Source organism: Phyllobates terribilis, unplaced genomic scaffold (genome assembly GCF_046119375.1).
Source record: "Phyllobates terribilis strain yellow unplaced genomic scaffold, ASM4611937v1 Scaffold_8__6_contigs__length_399053987, whole genome shotgun sequence".
Classification (NCBI taxonomy): Eukaryota; Metazoa; Chordata; class Amphibia; order Anura; family Dendrobatidae; genus Phyllobates; species Phyllobates terribilis.
The window spans coordinates 378,448,202-378,460,411 of record NW_027362768.1 but is presented as its reverse complement, the minus strand read 5'-3'; the positions used below and the strand labels follow the sequence as shown (position 1 = coordinate 378,460,411).

The 12,210-nt window shown below is 45.6% G+C and overlaps 1 protein-coding gene across 1 annotated transcript in view; it reads right to left on the bottom strand.

The window, feature by feature from the left end:
* LOC141156599 (protein SSUH2 homolog) overlaps window positions 1–11,242 on the bottom strand; it is a 52,416-nt gene extending 41,174 nt beyond the window's left edge. Inside the window, exons 1-4 of the mRNA XM_073642797.1 lie at window positions 11,113–11,242; window positions 10,857–10,986; window positions 10,714–10,774; window positions 4,440–4,564 (exon numbers count right to left, since the gene is read on the bottom strand). Coding sequence (XP_073498898.1) covers window positions 4,440–4,564; window positions 10,714–10,774; window positions 10,857–10,986; window positions 11,113–11,138 — 342 coding nt within the window. The 5' untranslated portion in view covers window positions 11,139–11,242. The remainder of the gene's footprint in view (window positions 1–4,439; window positions 4,565–10,713; window positions 10,775–10,856; window positions 10,987–11,112) is intronic.
* Between the last annotated feature and the right edge of the window lie 968 nt (window positions 11,243–12,210).

The following is a 12,210-nucleotide window of genomic DNA, read 5'->3' as shown; positions in this document are numbered from 1 at the left end:
AGATGGACTAATAGACCAAGTCCCACACACCGCTAGAAGCCCAAATATTTTTTCAGAGCTAGATGCAGAAAAAAATTATATTCAATTTGCACCCTGCTGGAGGTCAGTATAGAAGGACTAATAGAACAAGTCCCACACACTGCTAGAAGCCCAAATATTTTTTCAGAGCTAAATGAAGAAAAAAATTATTTTTAATTTGCAACCTGATGGAGGTCAGTATAGATGGACTAATAGACCAAGTCCCACACACTGCTAGAAGCCCAAATATTTTTTCAGAGCTAGATGCAGAAAAAAATTATTTTTAATTTGCAACCTGATGGAGGTCAGTATAGATGGACTAATAAACCAAGTCCCACACACCGCTAGAAGCCCAAATATTTTTTCAGAGCTAGATGCAGAAAATTTTTTTATTCAATTTGCAACCTGATGGAGGTCAGTATAGATGGACTAATAGACCAAGTCCCACACACTGCTAGAAGCCCAAATATTTTTTCAGAGCTAGATGCAGAAAAAAAATATTTTTAATTTGCAACCTGATGGAGGTCAGTATAGATGGACTAATAGACCAAGTCCCACACACTGCTAGAAGCCCAAATATTTTTTCAGAGCTAGATGCAGAAAAAAATTATTTTTAATTTGCAACCTGTTGGAGGTCAGTATAGATGGACTAATAGAACAAGTCCCACACGCTGCTAGAAGCCCAAATATTTTTTCAGAGCTAAATGAAGAAAAAAATTATTTTTAATTTGCAACCTGATGGAGGTCAGTATAGATGGACTAATAGACCAAGTCCCACACACTGCTAGAAGCCCAAATATTTTTTCAGAGCTAGATGCAGAAAAAAATTATATTCAGTTTGCAACCTGATGGAGGTCAGTATAGATGGACTAATAGAATGATGCTATGCCCAAAAGATTTTACTTCACTAGGTGCAGTAAAAAAATTGGTATTCTATACACAGGTGGTATATCTTGCAACACAGATAGGCTACTCCACTGACTAACACACTCTGCAATAGGCCAAAAAGGATTAGCTTTGCTAGATTCAGCCAAATGCTGTGAAAAAAACTTGCACAGCACTGGCACAGACCTGCCTGGCAAAAACTGATAGGAACTGATGTAACCTAGTCCTGAAAAGGACTCCAATTACAATTAGTCTTTACTCTCACAATCTATCTATTTAAGAGCACAGACCTGCCTGATAAAAGTCGTAGGAAATGCTGTAACCTAGTCCTTAAAAGGACTGCAATCACAACTATTCCCTACTCCCAAGCTATCTGTATATTTGTGCGAAAATTGGCTTGAAATTAACAAGGTATAGCGCACACAGCAACAGCGGTGCCGTCTAACACGCAGCTGCGGCAGTGAGAAAATGGTGGCGACGGGGAAAATGGCTTGGTCTTATAGGGCAAGGACATGTGACATACACTGCCAATGACACATGCCCTTGCTTGTGTGAAAAAAAGCACTTCGCTCCGTGTGTGCGCTGCTGATAGGCTGACAGATTGCACCTCCCCACTGCAAATGCGGGAAAGAGAAAAAAAAATGGAGATCTTCATTGTTCCTGCAGAGATCCATCCCCTGCCCCTCCCCCCGCCCCGCTGTACACTCAAACTGCGTATTAACATTAATTTTCATCATTACTGAGAAAAAATCCAGTTATGATTTTGGTGCACGAACAGTTATCGAACATAACCTCGAACAGCCGAATTTTTCTCAAATTGTTCGTGTTCGCCGACCGGCTCGAACACCGCCCAAAACAGCTCGAATTTGAGATTGGCGAACAGTTCGAGTAGAACAACGCTCATCTCTAGTCCCTAGGAATCGTCACACCACTTACCTTTGCTACATCTACATCAGCCGAAACTGCAGCAAGCAGCCAAGTAAGGCCGGAGTCACATTAGCGAATCACAGCGATATGCCAATGAAACTCGGCTCCAGCTCTGCTGCAAGCGAGAGCCGAATATCAGTGCTCTGATCCTCTCGCATTGGGAGGAACGCAGCACAGCTGTCGAGTAGTGATGAGCGAGCATGCTCGTCTAAGCCTTTAACTGAGCATGCTCTGGTGCTTACCGAGTATCTTCGGTGTGCTCATATACAGTCATATGAAAAAGTTTGGGCACCCCTATTAATCTTAAGCTTAATGTTTTATAAAAATTGGTGTTTTTGCAACAGCTATTTCAGTTTGATATATGTAATAACTGTTGGATACAGTAATGTTTCTGCCTTGAAATGAGGTTTATTGTACTAACAGAAAATGTGCAATCTGCATTCAAACAAAATTTGACAGGTGCATAAGTATGGGCACCTCACCAGAAAAGTGACATTAATATTTAGTAGATCCTCCTTTTGCAAAAATAACAGCCTCTAGTCGCTTCCTGTAGCTTTTTATGAGTTCCTGGATCCTGGATGAAGGTATTTTTGACCATTCCTCTTTACAAAACAATTCCAGTTCAGTTAAGTTTGATGGTCACCGAGCATGGACAGCCTCTTCAAATGATCCCACAGATGTTCAATGATATTCAGGTCTGGGGACTGGGATGGCCATTCCAGAACATTGTAATTGTTCCTCTGCATGAATGCCTGAGTAGATTTGGAGCGGTGTTTTGGATCATTGTCTTGCTGAAAGATCCATCCCCTGCGTAACTTCAACTTTATCACTGATTCTTGAACACTATTGCCAAGAATCTGCTGATACTGAGTGGAATCCATGCGTCCCTCAACTTTAACAAGATTCCCAGTGCCGGCATTGATCACAAAGCCCCAAAGCATGATGGAACCTCCACCAAATTTTACTGTGGGTAGCAAGTGTTTTTCTTGGAATGCTGTGTTTTTTTGCCACCATGCATAACGCCTTTTTGTATGACCAAACAACTCAATCTTGGTTTCATCAGTCCACAGGACCTTCTTCCAAAAAGAAATAGGCTTCTTCAAATGTGCTTTTGCATACCTCAGCCGACTCTGTTTGTGCGTACTTGCAGAAACGGCTTCTTTCGCATCACTCTCCCATACAGCTTCTCCTTGTGCAAAGTGCGTTGTATAGTTGACCGATGCACAGTGACACCATCTGCAGCAAGTTGATGCTGCAGCTCTCTGGAGGTGGTCTGAGGATTGTCCTTGACTGATCTCACCATTCTTCTTCTCTGCCTTTCTGATGTTTTTCTTGTCCTGACACTTCTGGCCTTAACAAGAACTGTCCCTATGTTCTTCCATTTCCTTACTATGTTCCTCACAGTGGAAACTGACAGGTTAAATCTCTGAGACAGCTTTTTGTATCCTTCCCCTGAACAACTATGTTGAATAATCTTTGTTTTCAGATCATTTGACAGTTGTTTTGAGGAGCCCATGATGCCACTCTTCAGAGGAGATTCAAACAGGAGAACAACTTGCAAGTGGCCACTTTAAGTAGCTTTTCTCATGATTGCATACACCTGGCTATAAAGTTCAAAGCTCAATGAGGTTACAAAACCCAAAAAAGTGCTTTAGTAAGTCAGTAAAAAGTAGGCAGGAGTATTTAAAACAAGAAAATGATAAGGGTGCCCATACTTATGCACCGGTCAAATTTTGTTTGAATGCAGATTGCACATTTTCTGTTAGCACAATAAACCTCATTTCAAGGCAGAAACATTACTGTGTCCAACAGTTATTACATATATCAAACTGAAATAGCTGTTGCAAAAACACCAATTTTTATAAAACATTAAGCTTAAGATTAATAGGGGTGCCCAAACTTTTTCATATGACTGTATTATGTTCGAGTCCCTGCATCTGCATGATTTACAGCTGTTAGACATCCTCAACGCATGAAGGGATTGTCTATTTGTTAGGGAATCCTCATATGTGTTCAGGCTGTCTTACAGCTGTAAATCATGCAGATGCAGGGACTCAAACATAATATAGGAGCACGCCGAAGATACTCTGTGAGCACCTGAGCATGCTCGGATAAAGGGGTTAAACAAGCAAGCTAGCTCATCACTACTGTGGAGTAGACGGAGAAAGTAATTTCTCCATCTCCTCTGTTGCCTGCGTCGGCGGGAATTGCACTGCACTCTGGTGTTATCCGAGTGCAGTGCGATGTTTCACACGCTCCCATAGGCTTATATGTGTGCGTACGATGCGAATTTCGCATGCAATCACAGCATGCTGCAATTTTGTTTTCATCTGATCGGAGCAGGAAAAAAAAAACGCCATTGAGAACACAAGCATAGGATTAATTGGTACGGATGCAATCCGATTCTTAATCGGATTGCAATAGTCCAATTTAATCGCAAGTGGGAACGAGCCCTAATCAGACTATCTGTGACTACATTTGCTGCTATTAGATTCCATAGCAAAAACCTGTTGACAAATCCCCTCTAATGTATAATCTGTCTGTAGGAAATTGCTATACTCCCCAAATTTTTGAAAAATCCAGCGTAATCATGGGGTGGTTTTCTTTACCTTTAGAGAGGATGTATGGGGTACTATCTTGTAACACTCTTCTGTCTCATAACCTTTTGGAGGGGTTGCTTTGACATCCCAAAGGCCTAGAGCTGGACCATTCTCCGGACCATCCACTCTTAAACCTGTCCATATACAGTGGAAAAGCCAATTAAATACATAGCAGTGCTAACCTTCTCCTCTCTATATATACAGTTGTGCTCAAAAGTTTACATACCCCGGCAGAATTTTCCCTTTCTTGGCCTTGTTTCAGAGAATATGAATGATAACAAAAAAACTTTTTCTCCACTCATGGTTATTGGTTGGGTGAAGCCATTTATTGTCAAACTACTGTGTTTTCTCTTTTTAAATCTTAATGACAACCAAAAACATCCAAATGACCCTGATCAAAAGTTCACATACCCTGGTGATTTTGACCTGATAAAATGCACAGAATTTGACACAAATGGGTTTGAATGGATACTAAAGGTAACATCCTCACTTGTGACCTGTTTGCTTGTAATCAGTGTGTGTGCATAAAAGCTGAATGAGTTTCTGGGATCCAGACAGACTCTTGCATCTTTCATCCAGCCACTGACGCTTCTGGATTGTGAGTCACGGGGAAAGCAAAAGAATTGTCAACAGATCTACGGGAAAAGGTAATTGAACTGTATAACACAGGAAAGGGATACAAAAAAAAGGCACTTGATGAAAAATGGGCTGCATGGTCGAGTCACCAGAAGAAAGCCATTACTGCGCAAATGCCACAAAGTATCTTGCCTACAATACACCAAGCAGCACAGAGACAAGACTCAAAACTTCTGAAACAAGGTAATTTGGAGTGATGAAGATGAATGCAGCACGTTATCAGCAAATACTGGAGGCAAATTTGCACTCATCAGCCGGGAAGTTGCGCATGGAACGTACTTGGATGTTCCAACATGACAACGATCCAAAACACAAGGCCACGTCGACCTGTCATTGGCTACAGCAGAACAAAGTGAAGGTTGTGGAGTGGCCATCTCAGTCTCCTGACCTCAATATCATTGAGCCACTCTGGGGAGATCTCAAGTGCGCAGTTCATGCTAGACAGCCCAGGAATTTACAGGAACTGGAGGCTTTTTGCCAAGAAGAATGGGCAGCTTTACCATCTGAGAAAATAAATAACCTCATCCACAACTACCACAAAAGACTTCAAGCTGTCATTAATGTTAGAGGGGGCAATACACGGTATTAAGAACTGGGGTATGTGAACTTTTGATCAGGGTCATTTGGACTGTGTTATACAGTTCAACTACCTTTTACCGTAGATCCGTTGACAATTCTTTTGCTTTTCCCATGACTCACAATCCAGAAACATCAGTGGCTGGATGAAAGATGCAAGAGTCTGTCTGGATCCCAGAAACTCACTCAGCTTTTATGCACACACACTGATTACAAGCAAACAGGTCACAGGTGAGGATGTTACCTTTAGTAGCCATTAAAACCCATTTGTGTCAAATTCTGTGCATGTTATCAGGCCAAAATCACCAGGGTATGGGAACTTTTGATCAGGGTCATTTGGATGGTTTTGGTTGTCATTAAGATTTAAAAAGAGAACACAGTAGTTTGACAATAAATGACTTCACCCAACCAATAACCATGAGTGGAGAAAAAGTTTTTTTTGTTATCATTCATATTCTCTGAAACAAGGCCAAGAAAGGAAAAATTCTGCTGGGGTATGTAAACTTTTGAGCACAACTGTATATATCACAGCATTACAAAATATGAAATAATGTAAAGCACCACCCATTATGAATTGGCTCTATAGTTAGTAACTGTAAAATTATGCAGCGTTTTTTTAACATATTTGGCAGCTGTATGATAAATGGAAAGCATGAGCAATCTGCCAATAATGGGTCTTGACATCCTACTTGAAATCTGATGTTAAAGTGGTTTTCTCACAAACAAAAGTTAATTTAAATCAATAGATCTTGGAATGATAATAATTTCCACAATTGAATGTATTTAAATAAAATGTTCCTGTGCTGAGATAATCTTATTAATGTGACCCTGCTGTGTACTGTCTAATGGCTGTGTCTGACCGTGCAGGAACATGGTCTGATCATACCACAGCTCCTGGGCAGGGGAGGAAGCAAGAGAGTATACAGACATTACAGCAGGGGATTGCAGCTGATTCCTTCTTTGAAGTAAAACATTGTTTAAAAACCGGTAGGGAAATGTTTTATCTCACAAAAATAATCAGCTGTGATCCTGTGCTGTAATGTCTGTATACTCTTTTTCTTCCTCCCCTGCCCAGGAGCTGTGGTATGATCAGACCATGTTCCTGTACGGTCAGACACAGCTGACGCGCCCCTGGGCCTGTGTTGCGCTGCGTTGCACATGCGGGAGCTTACCCGGAGCCGGATCTCTTGAGGGTTGTAGTCTCGTGGCGGTGATCCGGTCCGTGCCCAGGGAGTCAGACTAAGTGGCGCTGTATCAGCGGTAGATGTAGGACGACTACGCCACCCGTTGAATGAAGCTATGGAGCTGCCGCTGCAGGGCAGACCGCTGAGGCCGGTGGTAGGATAGTGCAGCGTAGATGGTATAACCCCCAACGGGAGGGGTATGGCCTCAGGGCAGCCGACGTGGATGATGGGGGTAGCAGGAATCACTCAGAGACGATGCGGTGTGATTCAGGGTCTTTACTGGTGACAAAGATAGACCCTCCCGGAGTACTGGCTAGCGATCGGGGCCTGGTCAGTCCTTGAGCAGATGGGATCTCCCCTGGCCAGGCGGAGTTGTAGGCCTCCCAAACTGACTGTACTCTTCTGGCTACCTTGCTAGAGGCGGGTATAAGTAGCCCACGTCCCTGAGTGTACCGTGTGGTGCTCACCCGTATGGCCGGTGACTCGGGGCCTTCTAGTAGCTTCCGCTCCATGACGGCGGTGCTGGTCCCATGCGTGTGACCGTGCCTTCGGGTTTCTTGGCCAGAGGACCTGAAATCCCCTGCCTGACGGATTCTGCTGCTGGGTAGGAGTTAGTCCCCACAGCCTCGGACTCCGGGTCCGGTAAGAAATCTTCTCAGTCAGGGCGAGCTCTGCAGCTGCCAGCCCCTGACTCCTTGTAACACTGCTCCCACAGAGCTCCTGTTGTTTCTTCCTATGCTGCTTCTCTTCTCTACTTCTGGCATGGCCCAGGAGCTGGGCCCAGCCGGAGCCACAGCTCCCTGTCAGCCCTCCTGGCTGAACTCTCCCTCTGAACTCTCTAACCCTGCCTCAGCCCCAGGTTTATACAGGGGAAGTTCTTCCCCTCCCAGGACTGGGCAGGAGGTGTGGCATGCATAGGATTCCTGACCAAGAGACCTCCCACCTGCTCTCAGACATAACATTGCTGTTACTGTGGAAACCAGACCCCTGGGGTGCCACATTCCCCCCTAGTGAAATTTAGTACTCCGGGACTAAACATATTTTTAGAAAAACATAACAAGGTATAAACAATAATAATACAATAAGAAAAACACATAAAGATGGTTACGGCGTGTCCGCAACCGGGTGCAGTCTTTGAAGAAAAGCAAGGTGTCCATTTCACCAAAACAGGGAGACGTAACCAGGTAGGGGTCTGTCCTGCCCCGAGTCCTTAACAGTCTTTAGTCCATTCCTAGGTTACGCTCCAACCATGTACAAGGATTCCCGGTAAATCCACCAAGGACTCCTAAAAATAACTAGAAACACATAATTATTTACAGGATATGGCCGCTCTCAGTCCTCGGCCAGGTAGAGGGAAAGAACGACCGCTCTCAGTCCTCGGTCAGTGGGGATAAGGAATGGCTGCTCACAGTCCTCAGCCTGGTTTAAGATAGGGGCACATGGGGAACAATTCACTAATCCCAACGGGGACCATATTTTAATTAGCAGCAGTCCTTGTACCCTTACGGGTAACTATTTACAGCTCTTTATTCACGCTACTTCCCTTCAGTAGCTATGTCCTCTTTGTGCTCCCTCCTGAGGGTAGTCCTCAGACCCGTCCGGGTCCTCTTGGCTTTCCTCGTATTGGTAGTACTGCAGCTCCTCCTCGGTTAGCTGGGTTAGTATCTCTGCGACAGTCCTCCTCCCAGGTGGCCAGGACTTTACCTCCCTTTGGGCTGCCCCAGTTAATTGGGCCACCAGGATGCTCACTTTTTGCTCCTCTGTGAGGGGGTACACCTGGAAGAGGCTATCCAGCTTTTCTCTAAAGTCATGCAGGGTATGTGACTCCCCTGAGTACTGGGGTAGCCAGGCCGCCCCCGGGACACAGGGCATGGTGAAAGGCATGACCGCAACGGCGGTGGCGCTGGCGGGGGTTGAAGCGGTGAAGCTCTCCTCCGCATCCGACATCCTTCTCCCCCCTAGTGGACCGTGGCCTACCTTGCGATGATCCTCTTCCGTAGGCCGCGGCTCCGCAGTGGATCGTCAGGGTTGAGGACCTTCCGTCGCGCTCCTGTGACGTCAGCGTCTGCTGGGCTCCTTCCAGGACCTTACGCGACGTCTGGACGTGAGGCGGGGCTTCAGTTCTCGCGCGCTTTCGGAGTCCACGCCCCTCTTCTTCCCGCGCGGCGTCCTCAAGATGGCGTCCAATGGCGGGAAAACTCCACGTATGGCGGGAAGAAGGCCGAAGATGGCGCCGGATGGCGGGAAAACTCCACCGATGGCGGGAAGGAAGCGGAAGATGGCGCCGGATGGCGGGAATCTTCACCACAGGTAAGTTTGAACAGTCTTTTTCAGGCACGCAGTACCCGGTGGTTGCGGGCACGAAATCCTGCCGACTACGCCAAAAGTTGACGCGCCCCTGGGCCTGTGTTGCGCTGCGTTGCACATGCGGGAGCTTACCCGGAGCCGGATCTCTTGAGGGTTGTAGTCTCGTGGCGGTGATCCGGTCCGTGCCCAGGGAGTCAGACTAAGTGGCGCTGTATCAGCGGTAGATGTAGGACGACTACGCCACCCGTTGAATGCAGCTATGGAGCTGCCGCTGCAGGGCAGACCGCTGAGGCCGGTGGTAGGATAGTGCAGCGTAGATGGTATAACCCCCAACGGGAGGGGTATGGCCTCAGGGCAGCCGACGTGGATGATGGGGGTAGCAGGAATCACTCAGAGACGATGCGGTGTGATTCAGGGTCTTTACTGGTGACAAAGATAGACCCTCCCGGAGTACTGGCTAGCGATCGGGGCCTGGTCAGTCCTTGAGCAGATGGGATCTCCCCTGGCCAGGCGGAGTTGTAGGCCTCCCAAACTGACTGTACTCTTCTGGCTACCTTGCTAGAGGCGGGTATAAGTAGCCCACGTCCCTGAGTGTACCGTGTGGTGCTCACCCGTATGGCCGGTGACTCGGGGCCTTCTAGTAGCTTCCGCTCCATGACGGCGGTGCTGGTCCCATGCGTGTGACCGTGCCTTCGGGTTTCTTGGCCAGAGGACCTGAAATCCCCTGCCTGACGGATTCTGCTGCTGGGTAGGAGTTAGTCCCCACAGCCTCGGACTCCGGGTCCGGTAAGAAATCTTCTCAGTCAGGGCGAACTCTGCAGCTGCCAGCCCCTGACTCCTTGTAACACTGCTCCCACAGAGCTCCTGTTGTTTCTTCCTATGCTGCTTCTCTTCTCTACTTCTGGCATGGCCCAGGAGCTGGGCCCAGCCGGAGCCACAGCTCCCTGTCAGCCCTCCTGGCTGAACTCTCCCTCTGAACTCTCTAACCCTGCCTCAGCCCCAGGTTTATACAGGGGAAGTTCTTCCCCTCCCAGGACTGGGCAGGAGGTGTGGCATGCATAGGATTCCTGACCAAGAGACCTCCCACCTGCTCTCAGACATAACATTCTTGTTACTGTGGAAACCAGACCCCTGGGGTGCCACACAGCCATTACACAGTACACAGCAGATGCACATTCATAATATTATCTCAGCACAGGAACATGTTTTAATTATTATTATTGTAAGATCTACTGATTAAAATGAATTTTATCTCTTTATTTGTTTACAAATCTATGAGTGCGTGCAAAACATCGGACTGCACTTGAATGTCATCAGAGTGCAGTCGGACATCCATGGACCCACAGAATGGGAAAGATGAAGAAATTAAGTTCTCCGGCTTCTCTGCACCTGTGATGCGATTCTCTCATGACACTCGGATCAGTCTCTGACAGTGTTTGAGCCGAGTGTCATTAGCATAATCACTTCTCTCCCAGGAGGAATCTACGCCAGTGTGAGCCCGACCTAATATTGAGCAAATCATAGACAAAGCTCCGAACTAATAAAGACTAAAACATAACCCAACTCTGAGCATCACTTACCATTATGCATGACAGTCTTCCATTCACACGTCCTGGTCTCTGTCAGGGTGTACAGCCGATACTAAAGATTAAATAGAAATAACGAATTAAGCGACCATTAAAACCTTACAGGAAACCTTTCGCCTTAGCAAGAAAACACTTACATTAAAAACACTTAATGGACGGAAAGTCCGGAGCTTCATCTGCACAGCAGGTTTGGTGCTATAAGAGGTTTTTTCCTTGGCATAACCCCATAAAACTTTCCGTGCAATGTCTTCAGAGACGACATATTTACTGTGGAAATGACAAAGGTTACAATGTATCTACAGAAGAATATCTTGGGCAGGATCATATATAGTGTATGAACAGGTACTTTTGCCTAGAGAAACACAAACGTATCAAGCAGACATAGAAACTTACGTGTATTGATCGTATTTATCAGACATAACTTAAGTTCACAAGACGTCTGCAAGTTTCCTGAGGCATCTGGAGTTGTGAGCAGATTTTATAGGTTGTTCACATTGTGGAGGTGCAGCCTCCATGAATTTGACTTACTTTTCCAGCACATCCCACAGATGATTGCTTGGACTGAGATCTGAGGAATTTTGAAACAAGTCACTGCCATATATCATGTTCTAAATTGTTATGCAAATTGGATTTAAGTGTCATAAGGATTTTTTTGTTTTTTCCCATAACCTCATGGATGGTTTGTATCTCAGTGTCTTCGGATCACTCACATCAATCTCAGACCCTTATGACAATTAGTTGCCAGATGTCCAAATAAAGGAAAACTACTTTATAAGGATGTTCCACATTATTAAGCAGCCACTGGTTTCAAGCAATATGGCAAAGAAAAAAGATCTCTCTGCTGCTGGAAAGCATCATATAGTGCAATGCTTCAAACAAGGTGTGAAAATATTACACATTCTAGGGAAACTTAAGAATGATCATTGTACTGTGAAGAGATTTGTGGCAAATACAGAGCACAGACGGGTTTGTGCATATAAAGGCATAATAAGGAAGGGTTTTGCACATAAAGGCATAATGAGGAAGGTTTCTAACAGATAAGCTCATTGGATTAAAAAAGCAGCTGCTAAATTACCATTACAAAGCAGCAAACAGGTATGTGAAGCTGCTGGAGCTGTGCATAACCCTACTATTTTGCCGATCCTAAACAGCCCTCACAAGCAGAAATGGTCACAATGGGTCCAGAGGACTATGAAGCCTATACATTCTGTGAAGACTATGATTTTTATTGAATTCATACCCCATGTGTGCCTGCTCAGTCTGGAGCTGTGCTCTCCTGCCTCTTCAGCCGCCCCAGAAATTAAATCCATTAAATGCGCCAATTCTGGCTCTTAGCCTCGGCTCCTTCCGATTGCTCTGGTGTGGTGGCAATTGGGGTAATGGGATTGTGGGGTTGATGTCAGCAGCTGGCGCTGACATCAATCCCACGGGTTACTTAGTCTATCAGACAAACCCATTATTAACCAAGTAAGTAAAAAGAGAAAACAATAC